Source organism: Vulpes vulpes, chromosome X (genome assembly GCF_048418805.1).
Source record: "Vulpes vulpes isolate BD-2025 chromosome X, VulVul3, whole genome shotgun sequence".
NCBI classification, from domain to species: Eukaryota; Metazoa; Chordata; class Mammalia; order Carnivora; family Canidae; genus Vulpes; species Vulpes vulpes.
Genome location: NC_132796.1, coordinates 26,751,268 through 26,773,229, shown reverse-complemented (window position 1 = coordinate 26,773,229; position 21,962 = coordinate 26,751,268). Strand labels below are relative to the sequence as shown.

Genomic DNA, 21,962 nt, shown 5'->3' with positions numbered 1-21,962 from the left:
CTCCTTTTAAAGAAGAAAGACTCGAGGTCATGGGCAAAGGTTAACTTCGGAAGTGGCATTTTTACATCTTTATAAAAAGGAAGCATGGATAATTAAAATAGTCTACATGCACAATTCATTTGACAGTTATTGAAGATAAACCAGGTACCAAGCTCTGGGCTGTGCACTAAGGTTTTTTTAAATGAATAAAATTCTGAGACTAGCTTCCCCAAAAGGATGACCTTGAAACAATGATTTGAGTGAAAGTGTTTTCTTTGTAAAGTGATCCCATGAAATACCAGTAAGAGAGTGGAACAGCGAAATAGGGAAAGAAGCCAATAATTGAGCTAATTATTGAGCAGGTTATTGCTGTGGGCAACTCAAGTTCAACCCTGATAAGGGAACTCTGAGAGACTGTGAAAAATGCACCTTGCAGTTTTCAACCAAAGGGTAATTATCTTCCAACTCTCATTTATCGTTGGCTGACTCATTTGTCAATCCTTTACAGTAAGATTTCCATCACTCCACTAAAATAATTTTCTGTATGGTCTTGAGGGAATTCCATGTGGTCAAAGCCAATGGATACTTTTGACATGGGCTTTGGGGAGTCTTGACTATTTGGGCCCCAGTATTGGTTCTCCCACTCACTATCTGTATGACCTTATGCCAGTTCTTTAATGCAGTCTGTTTCTTTCTCTGTTCAATGAGAAGTAGCAATAGCAGCAGCAACATAAACAATGATACCTACCTCATAAGATAATCATGATAATTAAATGAATTAACTCTCATATGGATCCTAAACCTGTGCTTTAAGCAGTGTAGGTATTCAAGTAAACGTTAATTATTATGATTTTATTATCTGGCATGATGTTTATGGCTTTTAAAAGTGTTAACCACTTTGGGTTTTGTAATTCTTTCTTGTTTATGTTTTTATGAAAGTATACTTTCCAGGCATTCCCTCTACTTCTCTAGCCATTTATTCATCTTATGGGCTGCTTTTGCTTCATTCTGTCTTCATGTGTTGTGTTGTCCAGGATTTCATCTTTACTCCTGTGTTTTGTTCAATCTGTGTACTGTGCCAATTGGAATACATTCCCACTGAGGTCTTCATTATTTCTCTGTAGTAATTTCTACTCCTGGATTTCTTTCTCCCCCTGAAATACACAGCTTTGCCATTGCACCTTCAGTCCAAGTGACTAAAATGATAATCCTACGTAGATGACCCTCAAAATCTCCCACTGAAGAGGTCCAAGATTGAACTCTATCTTTTCCCTATAACTTTTCATCCTTTATGCTTTGGGTAGATAGTGAATAACACCTTTATCTAACAGGCATCAACCAGAAGCCAGGGAATCTGTCTTGACTCCTTTGTTTACCCACTGCCTGGCATAATCTCTAATATCTGCTAGATGGTAAATAAAATGGTGACTGTCAGGCTAGATAAATAGATTGGTGGGTAGGGGTGCTTGGTGGAGTAGATGGATTGTTGAGTAAGTCTGTAGCCTATAAATTTATTTAGTTAAGTATTATCTGATGATCATGTACAGTTGAAGGTCAAGGATGAGAAAGCACGCCCTCAGTGGGATGCATACACCAATGAACCATTTTTCCCTTCCTACACATGACCCCTTTGGGATGAAAGCTTTCATCACTGTGACTGAACAAGCATTCAAATGGTGTATTTGTCTGAAATAATGATCTGGACTATGAAAGTTTCCTCCTTTTGCCACAATTAAGAGATATATGCCCATATAATAGGAGGAACTATCTTACTTTTCCTTCATATGATGGCCTCTTTAAATATACAGATTATGTCTACCCTATGGAAATGAACTATAAGATGTATGAAATATTCACTGGCATGAATGCGAGTAGCTTACCGGTGTTTATATCAAAAATACTAGACATTTTTAAAAGTTTGCTAGCGTAATAAAATGTCACTAATCAAAGCTGATTAATGCAAAGCAAATCAGAATCAGAGACTTTTTAAGGAAAGCCAATGTTTTATTTTCATATACATGTAGTATATAAAAATAGGCTAAGAAAAAAGGTGCCAGTTATGCATAATAAAGTAGCCTGCCATGATAAGTTGAAAAAAATGGTTTCTAATTGGAATATCAGTAATTTATATGATTGATGGGGAATTATTTCAGAATATGTAAAGGCATTTATTTATATTTGAAACAGCTTTCTTAAAATAGCATTTACACTATTAATTTTGTAAACTAAAGATTCAATAGAAGACTGATTAACAACTGTAAATCCCACCTATGATAGGTGCCACACTACCCTATGGGGCAACAACAATGAAACAAACAAAAAAGAATGGTGCTCAAAGATTAGAAAAAGAGACTGACATTTATTTAAACAGACATTCATGTGTTAACTGAAATTGGAATATAGTATGTTGACCGGCTTTGCAACATCCGGGTGTTTGCACAAACACCCAAACAGAAATGAACCCAATAAGAACAGTCATTTATGATGAGTGCCACGCACCTGGTTTTACCTATTCTAGGTATCAGATTCTTGATTTCATGTCACAATCACTAGTCTTACAGGTTTTGTCTAGTTTTCATGCTTATTTATGGTAAATCTCAAGTACTTCTTTAACTCCTTAGTTCTTTTAGCTTGATGGAGGCAACCACAGGGTTAATTAAAAAGGACTAAACTTATATCATGGAGCACAATTTTACCATACTGTGCTGTGCACATTTTGTCTAGCTATAGCCCCTCTTTGCCATTCTCTTCTTTGGCCTCTACTCTGAGGTACTCATCTGTGCCATCACTGGGCTCTCATGCCCTCTGGCTTCCAGTTGGTTTACACACCACCAGGAAGACCTGGTAGGAGAAAGAGGGCAGAGTGAGATCAGGATATTTATTCTCCTGTTTCCTTCCAGTGAAGTTGCATCAGACTGACAGTATCCCTTGGCAAAAGGTTACTGTGCTTCTCCAAGTGGTTTCTCCTCATGATTCTCGGCTTTGGGTCACTTTTCCCTCCCCTAATTTCTTGGTTCTAGATATAGTAACAGCTTCACTGCTGCAAGGCCCAATTTCTTGTATTATCTTTGGTGATGTCCTATACCCGGATTATGTTGTAATTTGTTCGTCTATAAATAAATCTCTCAGATTATCCAGGCCAGATCACAGAGGAAAATGTAAGTCAAGCTAAGATATTCCAGAGGACAGTAGGGAAATACTGAAGGTTTTAAATGAGGGAGTGGGGTGATCGGATTTATATTAATTATTACTCTCTCTATAGTGTGAAAGTTGCATTATAAAACAGATACTTGAGATGGATGGGGCTATAGAGTCTATTACAGACCTGTAGGCAAAAAATGATAGAGCTTTGCAGTGAGAATATGTGAAAAGTGGGAAGGAGCTCTGTATGAGAGAAATTAGCAACCAATTATATATGGTATTTATTGAGACCTCGGGAAAAATCTAGATTATCTGTCAAGTTTTGCTTAAGGGTTAAAATTGATAGTGGTTTTATTACTTATCTTTCTAGAACATTATTTCTATTTTATGAAATCAGCTTAAAGAAAAGATAATGTCCTTAAAAGAAAAAAATAATGTAGTTGTGTTTATTTTTAGTATACTAAAATAAAGTACTTCAGAGCAGAATAGATAAGGGCATCTTCATCTTTGACTTATAATGATACCAAAAAATGGCCTCCATATAAGCCTGTCTTACTTATGGAATATAACCAGTATGAATTCTTAGATATTGTTAAAAGATGTTTCCAGTAGGCTTATCTGCTCTTGGGTTGCCCCAGAAGAAAACTCTAGGAAAAGGTTCTGAGGGCATGTGGTTTATTTGGGAGTTGAGGGATATATCAGTAGGGGAATGAGCAAGGTAGACAAAAGTAGAGTAGTCAATAAAGGATGGTGCATTATCAAGCAGGTTATTTATTTCTGTTGGGCCACTGGAATTTTATCCCACTAGGAGAACTCTGAAACTATTGTAAAATAAATGCTCCCCAGTTAATCGCTTCTGGCATGAAGGGGTCTAAAATATTCATATCGCACGACGTACCATCAGTCCTTGGTTACAGACTGCTCTTGGGAGGTAGGGTGGCAGGAACCATAGATCCCTTGGTATATCTAGCCTGCTACTTAGGTGGCAAAACAAATTCTTTGTGGCACCACAAAGCCTTCAAGGAATGAATTGCCAGTGATAGTATCAGACGTCAAGTTGTTGAACACTGTAGCAATAAGGGCAAGGGGGTTCAGAGATTCTGCTCTAGTACCTTTCTAAAATATTATTCATATTTGGCGTGGGGATTGAGAATAGGCAGAGTTAAATTTTTCATAGACTACTGATGTTCTAGGTCACCTTGATGACAATAACTTAACCTCATGTTTGCCATTGGCAGAAGTAAGGAATTCTGTTGTCTCCATTATTCTAGCTGTAACACAATGAATAATTTTTTTAATGAATAATATAAAAAGTGAGATCGTCTTTGAAGTTTACATTTCAAATGTCTTCTCCAGGCTAGCATTTACTCTTATATATTTGTTTTTCCTTTCATTCCAGTTGAAAGAATTCAGAGTCAGTGGGATGAAGTACAGGAACATCTTCAGAACCGGAGGCAACAGTTGAATGAAATGTTAAAGGATTCCACACAATGGCTGGAAGCTAAAGAGGAGGCTGAGCAGGTGTTGGGGCAGGCCAGAGCCAAGCTTGAGTCATGGAAGGAGGCTCCCTACACAGTAGATGCAATCCAAAAGAAAATCACAGAAACCAAGGTTGGTATCACAGATATGTTCTCAAAGTAAAGTACCAGTTATACTGGATAAAATTATAACGTGGTTGAAAATTTAATGATTTTTAATGTAAATTTATTCAAAGAAAATTACATTTGAGCCAAAATGAGAACAGTATTTTTTCATCCAGAGTAGGGATTAGAAGAAAATTGATGGCTAATATCGGTCTTAACATTAATTTTGTTTAATCCAGATATCATAGGCTGGTATTTCACATTACATCATCTTTTGAGATCACTTCATAGTTGATGTACATACTTGTGTGGTAGCAAAACTCCATCACGTATTTGTCCACTTCAGTCGAGGACTCTTTGTAATAAAAGAAAGAGAAAAGGGGAAAGAAATAAGATTTGTTTAATGACTATGTTTTATCAGGTGTCATGCATGATGATTTACATGCATTTAATTCTTTCAAACCTCATGTTTATGGGTCACTTGGGAAAGTCCTTAAATGCTAAGCAGAAAAGTAAAACTGTGAGAACTTGATTAAATTGAGTTTTTTATTAAAAGCCTCTATAGATGGTTATTTTTTTTTCTGGTAGAAAAAGGCCTTCTGCTAAACAATTGTCTGAATCACAGATTAGCTATGTCATCTGAGGAAAAAAAAGGCTTATATTGTGGTTTTCTCAGATGAAGTGACTTCCATTTCTAAATGAGTCAGTGTTTAGGCTGTGCTGAGCTACATGGCATATGTATTTATGCTAGGTTTATTTAAAAAATAAACCCTGAATTTTCAATAGTTTAATACAATAAAGATGAATTCCCTAGTTGTATCATATTCCAATGGAGGTTGAAGTATCCTACCTGGGAGCTCTCTCATAAATAGTGACTTGAGGAATCTAGGCTTTTCCAATTTTGTGAAACTATCATCTTAAAATCATGGCTGCCCAAGGTCACTGCAGGAGAGTAAGAGAGAATGTGGCTGGTTTATCCATGAGGTTCTATGGACAGGCCTAGAGATTATGTCCATCACTTCCACCCACCCCCTCCCTTGACCAGAACATGTTCCCAATTTAACATCAGGAGGAATAAATGGGAAGAGTGAGCCAAAGAGCTTTTAGCCAGCCTCAGCTGTAGCTACGTCTCCAAAGGACCTGGGGCTGCTATGAGGACAAGGTTTTTGCTTATGTAACAAGAATGTTAGAAAGTCACTTAGGATTTTACAGATTCATCATTACCTCTGTTGGAAGCAATTATTTCTTTCATGAGATACTTGTTGTCACTAGGATTTTTTCCTTTAGTTGAACACAGGAGGTATAGGAATTTCTAATGCTGATGTTCCCAATTCTTGGTTTCACTATGGGAAAGATAGAATTCATACAGTTATTCTTGAAGGCTCTGGTCTAATCCGTAAGGTACTGAGTATGTTATGCCATTTCGTATTCCTCTCCACAAACTGAAGATTCTATGAATCTAGCAGGTCTTGGAAGAAAGTGGTTAACTATGGGGAGGAATTAACAGGGAAAAGAGTTTGGGCTGACCCTTGAGTTAGAAGAAGGGAAGCAGAAATGAGAGGCATATAGTGATACATTTGATAAGGGTAAGAAGACTCTGCACACATTGGCACATGAGAAATCTTAAAGCCTATAAGAATCTTAAAGTGATGGCAAGAATGATTAGGGTTTTACAGCCCTTAGGAAAGCAAGGGGCTTTAAATAAGAGATAAAAAGAAGTGCACAAGAAAATATGAAAGGATAAAACAAAACAATTTCATCGTCAAAACAAAGAATATGTTTTAAACACCTAAAACAAAGACAAGTTGGTATTATAATTGCTATCCTTGTCACACTTTCAAAATAAAAAATTTCTTTTCAATCGTCAGCTAAAACTACGTTATAAAAATAGCTCAGCCATTATCTATAGAAACTGATGTTTTTATTTGTGTTCTATATTTAGGAGTTCAATGATATATATAAATAAATATATTCAATATATATATTTGAACACACACACACAAATATATAGCTGTACCATCAGTGTATGTTCATTATATAGATAAAGGTGATTAAAGTTTTTTTTTTCCATCCATTTCCTAAATGACTTATGCTAAAGCTAAAAGTAATCCTAATGGTAATACTAACATTTAGCAAGTACTTACTAATTGTCAAAAATTGTGCTAATCATTATACATACATTGGCTTATTTCACCCTCTCAGGAATCCTCCATGAAACTATTATTGTTCCAGTTCACAGGTGAGAAATCGAAGCCTAGAGAAGTTCAGAAAATTCTCCTAAAATATCAGAGTTAGGATGTGAATGCACAGTGATTACTCTTGTAGATGACCTTACAGATTTTTGTCTTCTACTCATTGTCTTCTGTGTGGCTAGAACAAATGAAGAAAACACTGTGAAGATCAGAAAGGAGACAACTGTAATTATGAATTGGCAAATAAGATCATATTATTAGTAAGCCAACAGGTGGGAAATGAAAACCATGAAACGGTATACTAGGGAGAGGTTTTCATATTCTGTTATACTATGAAAAACTAAAAAGATTATTGCAAATTATATCTCCTTTTTAATGAAGCTACAACTTTTAATTCTTCTAAAAGTCAGGGAGCATATAAAATGGAGATCTGGCCTTTATGTCTAATATGTTATCACTACTGAGTGGAAATAGCTGGCTTTTCACTTACAATTTTCTTTTATGAAGAAAGGGCGAAAATAGACATAAAGAGGCATTGGATAATTTGAGCAGGATCTCCTTGCTCCATAAATTCTTTCCGAGTCTCTGTGCCTAAGATTAGCAGGAGAGCTGGTGAGCCTCGTAAGGCAATCATCAGGCTGTGTCTACAGAGGTGGAGAGCTGTGATTAAAGCAACCAGCCTCCCTTGCAGCAGCGTCACTGATGACTACCCTCACTGTCACAGTGGAATGGTTCCAAAGGCAAGCACCAGTAGTAGTATTATACTCTTGGAAAGTTTAAACCAGTCATTGTACCTGAGCTAAAGAAAAATTCATCTACAATTCTGATATTTTTATGATTCATAATTACTCATCTTTATCTATATCACTTTCATTTCTTATCTACATATTTTCAATGTCCTAATAGAGATAAAATTTTGAATTCTGACTTTAAACTTAGTGTCATTACATAAATATCTATATATTTTGCTTTATAACTTTTTATAATTATCATTTTAAGTTATTTACAACATCTCATTAAGTTCCACCCTCAACCATTTCCTTACTGATAGGACATTCAGACAGCCTCCTCCTCTTGGTTAAAAAAAGTAGTGGAGAAAAAAATGGGGACAACAACAAGCACATAACAGAAAAGGAGTCAGATCTGAGGAAACATCCAGGGACGGTCCATTTTGAAACCATAGTCAGCCTGGAAGGAGATGGCAACAGGAGAGTCTTGATTTATCAAAAGAACAAGCTATAGATAGCCCATCATTTAGATAATTAATGAGCAGGTCATTAAGAGATGCCCATGATATTGCAGTTTGTTTCCTATATAACCCTTAATTTATTGGAAACCAAAACACAATGTAGTAAGTAGCTGATTTTGTTAACCATATGACATCGTTTGATCTTCTCTGTGGTCCTGATAAAACAATACTTTTTTTTTTTTTTTTTGAGATGGAAAGACAGATGTTAGGGAAAATCATACAGGATTTCCATTTTAATCAAACTCTCTGCCAATAAACTATGACAGAATCCTGTGAGAGATGATGCCATTTAACTTTCATAAGAGGTAAGATGGTGTGACATTGGCAACCTAAAACTGCCAGCAGCGGGCATTGCGGGATTTATTTTATTTGGCAGAATCTTGGTTGACTTCACAACCTGTTCCCCAGACTATTAAGATTGGTCCAAAGTTGGCAATGAGTTCTTTGGAAAAATTATTTCTTGATGATTTTAAGCTTTCTTTTCCAGTGTCAAGAGAGATTTACCCAGGCTCAGAGTTTTCATTTATTTTTTCCCCTTTCAGCTTTTGAAAGAGAAATTCCTTTTTTGTCTGCTTTGTGATTGCTTTTGTGTCAAATTCAGCATAAAAGCTTTTCAAACGTGACGGCATTAGCTGTTTTGTGCTTGGCTGAGCTAAGAGTACATGAATTCAATAGAGAAGTGAAATCTTGTTTGAGCCTAGCTGATTTGGCTCTATAATACTTAAAACTATCTGAGGCGAGAAATCCAATAATTTATCAAATTATTAAATAAACATTTCCAAGGCTGCAAAATATCTCTGTTTTGAAGACATTCTTAAGGGAACTTGAAACATAGATATACTGTAATCACGTAATTAATTTAAAAAGTTGAACTTGTTACATATAGTAAATACAGTAGGCATTCAAGGATCTCAAATTATTTTACTAGGAAAGAAGCTAATGGAGAACTTCTTCAAATATGGAAGTAGAAAACTGTAGTTTTAATTATTTGGGGGGATAGGTGTTATTAGATCATATCCTTATCTGCCATAAGGATATGCACAATAGTGGAAGCTGAATTTTCTTTACAAATATTTTATTTACTTTTTGACTTACACAAAATTAAATCAGCAAATTGCTTCACACTGGTAGTTTGAGGTTTGGATTTCTGATACTGTAATGTAAAACATCAGAAATCTTCTTGCCAGGACCTGCCATTTCTTCATGCATTTTCTTTATTCCCTTTTATTCTCCCCTAAAGCTTCCACATGATTAAGAAGAAAGAATCAATAACCTAATTGCATTTTTCCTCCCAAAGTATGTATGAAGCTATTATACTTCTCAAAGCATACAATCAGAGTGCTTTCTACATCACTGATAGAGCAGAGGAAGTAATGGGCTAGTTTCCCCAGGTACTGCTATACTATATAAATATTTAATGCACAGTCACCAATACTTGAATAACATTATGCTCTGATTACACCATATTTTGCCTTCTTTCCTTTTCATAGTTCAACTTATCATGCACAAAAATATAATGTAGCAACTCTATAAACATACTCCTCCATAAAAGCAACAAATTGCAAAAATTGTCAAAATTGCCTTTTCTGAACTCAGGAAATTAACCAAAGGTTGACAGCATTTTATTAACTACTAAGCTTCAGTAAGAACAGCAGGGTTTGAGGCTTTTTAACTTGGCCTATTCCATCACTGTCTGCCAGCTCCAAGTAGTTGTGAGAATTAGCAGTCTTAGAGCCACCTGGGAGGTAAGACCAGGATTGGAGTTCCTCAGAAAGACCCATATCATTCGGAGAACTTTATTACTATTTGATCTGTCTTGCAGCTCCCTAGAACAAACCTATAAACAAGGCCTTGTCATTCATTATTTGACCTGACTTTGCACTAACTCCCAGAAAAAAACCCTATCCCCAGAATGTCTTTTCAAAACAAACAGCAGCATTGTTTAAATAGTAACTGCCTGAGGCTGTGATACCAGTTGACATAATCATGGTCTAGAGAAAAACTGAAAAGGAAGATCTGGGGAATGAGATGTTCTCAGAGGTCTTTGAAAAGCCCTGACATATTCCTGGGGGATATAGAAGGCTCCACGCATGTCTTGCCAAATAGAGAATATCAATAAAGAGATTATAAACAGGAGCCAAATGGAGATTCTGGAGTTTAAAAGTATAATAATTGAAATGAAATTTTTCCTAGAGGAGTTCAACATCAGATTGGAGCTGCCAGAAGAGTCAGTGAATTTGGTCAATAGGAATGACCCATGCCAAGGAAAGGACAGGAGAAAAGAATTAAGAAAAATACAGGAAACCAAAACTGATAGAATTGAGGGGAGAAATAATTCAACAAAAACAAAGATTTCAGTACCCTATTTTACTAATGGACGAACTGGGCAGAAGGTCAACAAGGAAATAGGAGACTTGGAAAAACACTAGGAACTAGCAAGACCTAACAGTCTTGCATAGGGCACTTTACCCAATAATAACAGAGCACACATTCTTCTCAAATTGTACATGGAATATTCTTTAGTACTGACCATATGTTAGGTCATGAAATAAGTCTTAATACATTTAAAATGATTTCAATTACATAATGTCGATTCTCTAACCATCATCAAATGAAATTAAAAATCAATAATGAAAATTAATTTGAGAAAATCACAAATATGAGAAAATGATATAGTACATTCTTATTTTTTTAAGATTTTATTTATTCATGAGAGACACAGAGAGAGAAAAAAAAAGAGAGAGAGACACAGAGAGAGAGAGAGAGAGAGAGGCAGAGAGAGGCAGAGAGAGAAGCAGGCTCCATGCGGGGAGCCTGACATGGGACTCAATCCCGGGTCTCCAGGATCATGCCCTGGGCGGAAGGCGGCAGTAAACCGCTGAGCCACCCGGGCTGCCCTGATACAGTACATTCTTAAATAACCAACAGATCAAGAAATAAACCGCAAAGCAAATGCAAAAATACTTTGAAATTAATGAAAATAAAAACAGAACATACTGAAACTTATAAGATGCAACTAATGTTAAGAGCAAAATTTATAGCTATAAATACGTGAATTAAAATAGAAGAAAGATCTTGGGGGAGCCTGGGTGACTCAGTTGGTTAAGCATCTGACTCTTGTTTTTGGCTCAGGTCATGATCTCAGGATCATGCAATGTAGCCCCACATTGGCTCCACGCTTGGCATGGAGCCTGGTTAAGATTCTCTCCCTCTTCCTCTACCTCTCTGCCCTTTCTCTCTAAAAAAGAAGAAGAAGGAGAAGGAGAAGAAGGATTTCAAATAAGTAACCCAATCTTCCACTTTAAGAAATTAGAAAAAGAAAATTAAACCTAAGGCAAGCAGAAAGAAGGAAGTAATAAATATTACAGTGAAATCAATGAAACAGAGGAAAGAAAAATGAGAGAAAATCAAAAGATTTAAAAGTTAATTATTGAAAAGATCAACATTGACAACCCTTTAGTTGAACTGACTGAAGAAAGGAGAGAACCAACCTTATAGAAATAAAAAGGATTATAAGAGGATATTGTGAATGAGAGAAATAAGAAATATGAATATACTTATAACAAGTGTAGAAATTGAATTGATAGTTTTAAGACTTTTCCAAGAAAAGAACCAGGCCCAGACGGCTTCACTGGTGAATTTTACCAAACATTTAAAGATGAATTAATAGCAGCCTTTCACAAAATCTTCCAAAACATCGAAGAGAAATGAATATTCTCAACTAAAGGTATGACAGGAAAAAAACCCACTACAAACCAAATATACCTCATGAATATAGACTCAGAAAGCCTTAAGAAAAATACTATCAAACCTAATAAAGCAACAGATTGAAAGGATTATATACCATGACTAAGTGAAGTTTATTCCAGGAATACAAGGTTAGTTTAACATACAAAATTGAATCAACATACAGATTTTCCTTGACTTACGATAGAGTTATATCTCAATAAACTTATCATAAGTTGAGAATACCATGAGCCAAAATGCATTTAATACACCTAACTTATCAAATATTATAGCTTAGCTAGCCTACCTTAAATGTGCTCAGAACACTTATATTAGCCTACAGTCAGGCAAAATCATCTAACACAAAGCCTATTTTATAAAAAAGTATTGAATATCCCATGTAATTTATTGACTACTGTGCTGAAAGTGAAAAAGAGCTATTATATGGGTACCAAATGGCTGTAAGTGTTATCAGTTGCTTACTCCTCATGGTAACATGGCTGGATGGGGGCTGTAGTTTACAGCTACTGCCCAGCATCCTGAGAGAGTATCATACTCATTAGTCTGGGAAAAGATCAAAATTCAAAATTTGAACTATGCTTCCACTGAATATCTGTCACTTTCACACCATTATAAAGTGAAAAAAATTCCTAAGTCAAACCATCCTAAGTTGAAGCTGTCTACAGCAGTAAAATAAAGGACAAAACCCACATGGTCACTTCAATAGTTGGAGAAAAAGCATTTGACAAAGTCCAAACTCTTTCATGAAGAAAAAAAAGCCCCACACTCAACAAATTAGAAATAAAAAGTGTTAGAGGTTGAATAGTCTCCTTAAAAATGCGTTGAAGGCCCAACCTCTGGTATTTGTGAATGTGTTCTTATTTGAAAGGAGATTTATGACGTGATCAAGTTAAGATGAGGCCATACTGGAGTAGGATGGGTTCTTAATCAAATATGACTGGTGTGCTTAGAAGAAGAGTTAAAGAGGCAAACACAGAAAAAAGAATGCCATGTGAAGACACTCACCACTGGGAAAACACCAAGTGATGACAAAGGCAGAGATTTAAGTGTTACAGCTGTAAGACGAAGAACACCAAGGATTGACAGGTACCACCAGAAGTAAGGAAGAGGCAAGGAAGTATTCTTCCTTATAGGTTTTAGATGGTGCATAGCCTGCTGATACCTTGACTCCAGAACTGTGAGACAATACATTTTGTCCCTTTAAGCCAGCCAGTTTGTGATGTTTTGTCCTGGAAATCCTAGGAAAATAATACAGAAGGGAAATTTCTCAACCTGATAAAGGGCATCTAAGGAAAGCTTATAACTAACATCATAGGATAAGACTGAAAGCCTTCACCTATGATCAAGAACAAGGTAAGGATGGCTACTCTCACCACTTGTATTTACCACTATGCTAGTTCAGGCCAGGGCAATTAGGCAAGAAAAATATATAAAAGTCACCCAGATGGGAAAGGAAAAATAAAACTATCCATTTGCAGATGACATGATCTTGTATACAGAATATCCTAAGGAGTATTAGAATGAATAAACTCAGCAAGTTTGCAGATTATAAGATTGAAATACATAAATAAAATATTTTTCATACACAAGCAACAAGTAATCTGAAAAATGAAATTCAGGAAATTAATCCATTTAGAATAACATCAAAAAATAAAATACTTAGGAATAAATGCAAGACTTTTATACTGCCAACTACAAAGCAATGCTGAATGAAATTAAAGAAGATATATATATAAATGGAGAAAATATCCCATGTTCCCAGACCAAAAGACTTAATATTATTAAGATAGTAATATCTTCAAATTGATCTATAGACTTTATTCAGTCCTCATCAAAATTCTAGCTGCTCTTTCTGCAGAAATAGACAAGTGGATCCTAAAATCTATACTGAAATGCAAGGGACAAAGAATAGCCTAAAAAAACCTTGAAAACAACAGTTAGGGGACTCACACTTTCAAATTTTAAAATATACTACAAAGCTACCATAATTAAGACAATATGGTGTTGACAAGAAGATAGATATCTAGATCAATGAAATAAATAAATAAAATTGAAAGTCTAGATGTAAAACCTTGCTTTTAAGGTAAATTGATTTTTGACAAGATTGCTAAGAAATATTGTAAAATAGTCTTTTTAAACCCTTGTCCTTGGATAATTAAATATTCACATACAAAATAATAAAGTTTGACTCCTAACACCATACACAAAAATTAACTCAAAAAATGGATTATAATAGAGCTAAATATAAGAACTAAAAGTTCACTTTTTTAAGGATGTTTTTATTTTAGAGAGAGGGCAGAGGGACAGAGGGGAAGGGAAAGAATCCTCAAGCAGACTCCCTGCTAAGCACAGAGCCCTACATGGGGTTCAATCCCAGGACCCCAGATCTTGGACCTGAGACAAAATAGTCAGAAACTTAACTTACTGAGCCTCCCAGGTGCCCCAAGAACTAAAACTTTAAAACTGTTATGACACTATATGAGTATGATAAGTTAGGCAATGTTTTCTTCTATATGATATCAAAAGCAAGAGTGACAAAAGAAAAAATACACAAGTTGGACTTCATCAAAGTTAAAAACTTTTGTGCTGCAAGTGATGTCATAAAGAAAGTACAAAGACAGCCCACAGAATGGGAAAAAATATTTGCAAATATCTGATAAGGGTCTTATATCCAGAATACATAAAGAACTTTATAATTCAACAAGAACAAAAAGATAGCCCAATTACAAATCAACAAAGGATTTTAATAGTTCTTCAAAGAAGATGTACAAATGGCTAATAAGCCAATGAAAAGATGGTCCACATCATTAGTCATTAAGAAAATACAAATGAAAACCACAAGGTACCACTTCATACTCACTAGGATGGTTGAAATAAAAAAGATGATAATGAGTGTTGACAAGAATGTGGAATTATTGGAACCTTATACATTGCTGTTGAGGATGTAAAATGGTACAACTTTGGAAAAAAGTTTGGCAGTTCCTGTAGGTATTAAACATGAAATTTCTATCTGACATAACAGCACCACACTCAGGTATGTATCCAAGAGAAGTAAAAACATACATTTACACAAAGCCTTTAGACAGATGTTTGTAGCAGAGTTATTTGTGATAGCCAAAAAGTGGAAAGACCCCACATGTTTATCAACTAAGGAATGATTTTTTTAAAAGGTGGTATATCCAACAATGGATTGTTATTTGGCGATAAGAATTAATAAAGTACCAGTACCTGCTATAACACAGATGAACCTCAAAAACATTTGCTGGATGAAAGAAGCCAATCACAGAAGACCACATGTTTCATGAGTCCATTTGTATGAAGTATCTAGTAAAGGCTAGGGGAGGGAAAGAATGGACGATGGAAAGGGACTGTTAATGGTACAGGGTTTCTTTTGGGTTTGAAGAAAATGTTCCATAATTAGATTGTGGGGGTGCCTGGGTAGCTCAGTCAGTTGAGCATCTGGCTCTTAATTTTGGCCCGAGTAGTGATCTCAGGGTCATGAGTCCAGCCCCATGTTGTTTCCCTGCACAGCAGGGAGTCTACTTGAAACTCTCTTTCTCTTCCTCTGTGCCTTGCCCTCCCCCTAAAATAGCAAATAAATAAATCTTTAAAAAATTAGATTGTGGTAATGGCTTTTTTGAATCTACTAAAAACCACTAAAATATACATTCAAAATGGATAGATTTTATGCTACATGAATTATATCTCAAAGTTGCTTTCAAAAGATGTATCTGCATATCATGAAGACTGCAGATCTTTTCTTGTCTCTTCAAGTTTATATACTGCTTTAGAAATGTAGTTTTTCATCATATATTAGCAACAGAACCTATTCTGTATGGGTCATTATACTAGCTTATTCTATCCCTGGCCCTGGCCCCAAACTATTTGGAGATGATAGAGTTGCCCCTCCCGAGATAGGGTCATACCTGACTAGCTTTATCTGTCAGGATAGTCTAAGTTATACCACAGTAACAACCTTCAAATCTAGAGGTTTAACACAAAGTTTGTATTTTACTAATGTTACGAGTCCATTGGAGATTCACAAGAGGGTTCTACTTAGCTTATTTACTCAGGGACCAAGGCTGATAATAGCTGAGTCTTGATATATACACTTGGATGATTAAAGAGGCAGGGAACATGAATAATGCCATCAGTTCAGAGACCTTAGGCCCGTAAGTGACAAATAACCATAATCAGTTACATAGCCCTCCCTGATTCAAGTGATGTCATAAAGAAAGTACAATGGAGGTGCAGATGGCATGAAGTTGCACAGAATGTTTGTGGACAATAATGTATTCTACACAGTAGGCTCATGGGGTTTGAAAAATAGCCAAGAAAAATGCCACTTTCTGGGGATCTGTCCCTTGGCATTCTCTCTGGAGTCATTTCCACCCAACCATTTCCATGCCCTCTCAACCAGACTTCTCTTAGATGCCTGGGGTAGCTGGGTGATTTCTTAATTGCAACACTACTTAAGCCTTTTAATAAAGTCAGCAAATTAAAGACAGAGCCCAGATAAAGAGAATGCTTTCTAAAATGTCATAATGAAATTAAGGTAATGAAGTACTTGGAGGGCTCTCCTCCCTTCTTTTTTGTATAAAACTTATTCCAAAGAAGCTGGAAGAGAAATGGGGCCTGAAAGTAAAGAGGGAGGAAAATAAATTGTATGCCATTAGTTTAATTATGAAAATTCATTACATGAAGCCATGTAAGACAGAAAATAATGGAACTCTAATGGGTTGGCCGATAACACATTTACTAGCCTGCTCTCAGCTTGTAGTCATTGTTGAAAGGACAAAAAAGTAACAACTTTGGTATGTAGTCCTCAAAGCTATTGAAAAGATTAATCATTTCCAGTAAGCTGGAAAATGAGGGCCATTTTCTTAAATAGTATCCCCTGTATAGAGTGTTACCTTCTGAAACAGAGTTGTTTGGTAATGTCAGAGGTTTAATAGATGAATCTTGAAGTTAATGGTGAGAGGCTTTACTTTTGAAATAGCTTCCTTACAGATATTTTAACATTTCTATTATAAATCCATAAAGAGGTTTTATAGGTCATTTTAATTCACACAAGCAAGAAAGAGTGTTTCTTTTTCCCAATAGAGATTTATAGAACATTAATTCATACTTAGGACTAAATTGTTTAGTGATTTTTTTAATAAACCAAATCTTTGTTTTTTTCTGCTGTCTTTGTTTGGCAATGTCTTACTTTATTATACACAATAATTTTCCAATCATGCTATAATCATCAAGGAGACTATTTTATATTCTTCGGTATTCAATTATAATAAGCCCAATCATTTGCCTTAAATTCATTTATATGGAAGCATATCTTCTTTAACTAGATTGAACTCTGAATATTGGAGTCAAGAAACTTGCATTTTTGTGATGCCTCTTTCACTGATTAGCTTTGTCACCTTCAACAAGTCACTTAACCTCTCAGAGGTTTTGTATTATCATGTGGGCAATTATGGGATTGGGTCAGAGGAAAGGAAAAGGAAAGAGGATAATAAAAGTTGAAAGTATATGTGTAGGTGAGGGTCCTCTAAAGGAGAGCCTCGTAATCTATGGAGAGAGGTTTGGACTTTGTCTTGTAGGTAATAGGGAGCCACTGAAAGGTTTTACAGAGGAGTGATATGGTTCTATTTACATTTCAAAAATACCACTTCAGCAACTGTTTGATGATGGAAGGGCTGGTTTGAGATGGAGGAAAGGAGCCCATAAAAACATTGTTGGAGAATCCAAGCAAGAAGTGATGAGAGCCTATGCCTTAGTTCAGTCAGGTAGACGACTTGGCTAAGGGAAAACTGTGATACACCCCCTCTTTGGGTGTGCTCAGTCAGTAGAGGTAGCTCAGTAGTAGAGGTAGCTCAGTCAGTAGAGGTAGATGGGTACCTCTGGGTACCCGTCAGTAGAGGGTACCTCTACCCTCTACTGGGTAGCTCAGTCAGTAGAGGTAGACGACTTGGCTAAGGGAAAATTGTGATACACCCCCTCTTTGGGTGTGCTCCCTGCCTTCTCTTCCAGTGAAGTGCCAGTTACACTGCAGATGGAGAAGACTGGGCTAAGGACAGAACCCTGGAGAACATCAACATGTAAGAGAAAGATAGGAAAAGAACAACTTAAACCATAAGAGATTATAGAGGCTGCCCAAAGAGAGGGGACTAGGAAAGAACAGACCCTCAAGAAGAGACTAACCAGTAGTACTAGTTGCTGCAAAGAAATTAAATGAGAACCTAAGACTTTCCACAGACTCTGGCCACTGGTGACTACATCAGTTAACTCTTTTCACAAACGTTCTGCATACCAGCACACTTCAGAATGTCAGCGGCACACAATAAGCATTTATTTTTTTTCACGAGGTAACAGCTTGGCTGGGGTGGCACTGCTTCATGCTGCAGGTCAAATGGGGTGGCTCCCCTCCACTTGTCACTCATCCTTCTCCAAGGATGAGCATGTAGCCCAGGGCATGTTTATCTTTTGACGGTAGCCAAAACCACGAAGGGCTAGCCCCATTGCAGGAGCACATTTCAAGCCTCTGCTGGGAGCAGTTCTATAAACACCCCATTAGGGTTAGGCAAAGCAAGTCATAAGGCCAGGCTCACTGTCAAGGACCAGAAACTCAACTCGGCCTTCTGTACCAGAAAATTAAAAGTTAAATAGCAAAGGGCATGGGTATGGGGTAGGGTAAAGGATTGGGACTGCTAATCCAATTTATAGCAGTGATAGGTCAGAATAGTTTTAGTGGGGTGGTGTTGGCAAAAGCCTGATTCTGATGAGTTATAGAGTGGCAGGAATGTAATCAGGTTGAGGAGACGAATGAATGTTGGCCTTCTAAGGAACTTCATTATGAAAGGAAAGCTAATGATAGAGAACAGGTTTTGTTCTTGCTGTTTAAAGATGAGGGGCGGGGAATCCCTGGATGGCTCAGCGGTTTAGTGCCTGCCTTCGGCCCAGGGCATGGTCCTGGAGTCCCAGGATCGAGTCCCACATCGGGCTCCCTGCATGGAGCCTGCTTCTCCCTCTGCCTATGTCTCTGCCTCTCCCTCTCTCTGTGTCTCTCATGAATAAATAAATAAAATCTTCAAAAAAATAAAAAATAAAGATGAGGGGCTGGGGGTGGTGTGGGAGGACTCATTTTGAAGGCTGTGGAAAAAGACCCTGCAGAGAGACAAGAGACTGAAAAGACACAAAAAGTACACGGAGAAAGATCCCAGATCCCAGAATAGATGAGAATCTTGATGGAGGAATCAGCTTCCCATAGCGCAAGAGTCACCTCTTCCTCTGAGATGGAAGAGAAGGATGAAAGATGTCATCTCTGTTTAATAAAATGTATGCTTGTTACATTACACTGTGTCATTGTAGGCAGGGTCATTTGCTGTGAGATTTCCTCTAGTATGGATCATCAGGGTTTTGGCTGGAAACCACCCTAGATATTTCAGAGGAAATGTAATACTGATGACTGCTTCCATGGCTAATGGAGGAACTGAGGAACCCAGTAGGAGACAGTAGGCCAGACAGGAGTTTGGCAATATCAGAAAGCTATTGGCCACCTCCAGGGTGGGAGGTCCAACAAGGGTTACCAAAGTCCAGAAACCAGAAACATCTGGTGCTGACTCAAGCATCATGGGGGCTGCACAGTGGGTCCTGACACTACAAAGAAAAGGGCTGCCCCTTAGGAAATGGAGACACAAGGAAGGCTCTGCCCACATGGAGAGAAGGGGAAATTATACTTGAGTGTCCCCTTTCCTCTCGCTCTTCCATGACCTCTCACTGGCCTAACTCATCTAGAAGCCAACTAGCAAGAAATCCTGGGACATTGTCAACCCCGGAGGGGGTCAGTTCACCTGCAATACTGAGTAGGGTAGGAGATCACCAGAGCACAGATCTAAAACCTAAGAAGCTCTTCACTGTTAGTTCACAGAATTAGATTTTAAAAAAATGAATTTCTTAGTTCATGTATGCCAATATGGTATCTTAGGCAAATTGAGAGAAACCCAATATGTAGAACCTTTTGTCCATGAATATATTAGGATCCTACTTTATAATTTCCCAAGCAGTTTTGTTTTGAGTTTGGCCTCATGACAAACCTGAGGCTTAAGCAGAATAAGCACCTCCATCCTATTTTTCACACAACAAAACTGGGACTCTGAAGGTTAATGACTTTCATAAGATCAAACAGCAAAACAATGGCCAAACAAGACTTCCTGGGAAGATGCCTTTTCATTACTCTGTGTTGACTTCATGAAACTCCTTTGAGTCACAGTCATTAAAAATGTTAAACTCTAGCTCACCTGGAACAAATGGTAATTTCATTTGTAGGTGACTATCCCAAAACACATTTATAAGAAAATTTCAACAGCACTCAACCTTAAATTTTTAACTATAGGTCTATGTATTCACATGTATCTCCTGAATTAAAGGGAGACTTTTAGAGCTGCAGCATTATAGACAATGTCTATAAAATAGTGAGTCCCTTGCTTTGCCTTCAGTACAAGCTTACCCTTTGGTGAATATAAAATAGTAGTGGTTCATTCAAAATAGTAGTAGTAGCAGCAGTAGTAGTAGTAGTAATAGAAAAAAAAGGAATTATAAAGCTTTATTAGTAAAGCTAGTATTTATTGAATGCTTTGAATGGGCCAGGCACCATTCTAAATCTATTCCCTGGATTTTCTAAATTAACCCTCATGATAGTCTTTCGAGGTAGATGCTATTACTACACCCATTTGAGAAAAGAGAAAATCAAGGCACAGAGAAGGCAATTAACTTTCCCAGTTGTCACACAACTAGGAAGTGATCAAGCTGGGATTCAAATACAGCAGGTCCAAACTTTGAACGACTCCCTCTTTTCCTCCCTTGTTTTCTCCCATACAGGGTCAATATCCCTAAAAAAGAATTCTTGCAAATAAAAAATAAGGGAAGACCAACATTAAAATGAAAAAAATTTAATACTCAAAGTTTTTGAAATTAATTCAGGTTGTCTCATAGTCAACAGTCATTTTTCTGCCTAAAGTAAAGTATAAAATACCAAGCATGTACTAACAGCAGTACCATATTAGGTTTGAACATAAAATATTTCTTTCCTGGTTGGGAACACAATCTTTTGGGGATTTAGCATTTTATATTCTTCATAGAAAACACACACATATGTATGCACCCACAAAAATAATCTTTTTTATAGGCTAGTGTTCACAGTATTTTAAATTTCTTCACACACTGTGATCACCATACAAACAATTCCCTGTAGCATATACCATTGTAAATGGAATCTGGAAATAAAAAGGAATGCGTGTGAATTCTACTGTATTTTTGAATTTACACTCCTTCTGTGGTCTGGAGTTTTCACAGTAGTAGGCAAAACTGGTTAAGGTCATTGTTTGTAGTCTGAAAGACACTTGTTTAAAGTTCAGGTTGCTCAACATAGTACCTTAGGAGGAAGGGAAACAGTCTGTTGGGGTGAATGTCTTTACGAAGGGAGACAAGAATGCTGTTGTTGAGAACCTTAGAGTTGAGATAAGGGCCTTTGCCCTGTCAGTGTTGCTCAATCAAGGCCAGTGGGATTTTCTTCTTTTTAATCCTACATCCTTCTTAAACCTGGGCAGTATGCAGTGAGGGCTAGGGCTCAGTCAAGATTTCCTTAGGTATAAAAATCTCAATTTCAATGTGAATACAAATTTGAAGAAAAAAATATGGCTTGTGGTTTTTTGTTTTGTTTTGTTTAAAAAAACAAAGTTTCTCAGAAAGCTCTGATTTAAAACCAAGCCTCACTCTTTTACCTATTTACTATGAAGTCTCTAGCTTTAGCTTGATATTTCTTTCCAGATTTTGGAAAATTCCATTATACTTTTCAACTTAAACTTCTGGGTATTATTTTATGAAGTGTAGATTAGAACCAAAGAGTGTATCCTTTTTCCTCTAGACTTTTCAAATAGCAACCCATGAGTGAGGGGTGGCTTCCAAGATTATTTATCTTTCTTAGGTAAAATAAGTGATTTTAATTGCATATATTAAAATTTTAGTTTAGGGTACCTGGGTAGCTCAGTTGGTTAAGCATCTGTCTTCAGCTTGGAT

General features: G+C 36.7%; 1 protein-coding gene across 7 annotated transcripts in view; it reads left to right on the top strand.

The window, feature by feature from the left end:
- The window catches only part of DMD (dystrophin), a 2,426,617-nt gene that overhangs the window by 1,887,222 nt on the left and 517,433 nt on the right, over positions 1 to 21,962 (top strand). For all 7 annotated transcript variants that reach the window (XM_072743155.1, XM_072743156.1, XM_072743160.1 and 4 more), the window contains one exon: positions 4,520 to 4,731. In XM_072743155.1, the coding sequence (XP_072599256.1) occupies positions 4,520 to 4,731 (212 nt within the window). The remainder of the gene's footprint in view (positions 1 to 4,519; positions 4,732 to 21,962) is intronic.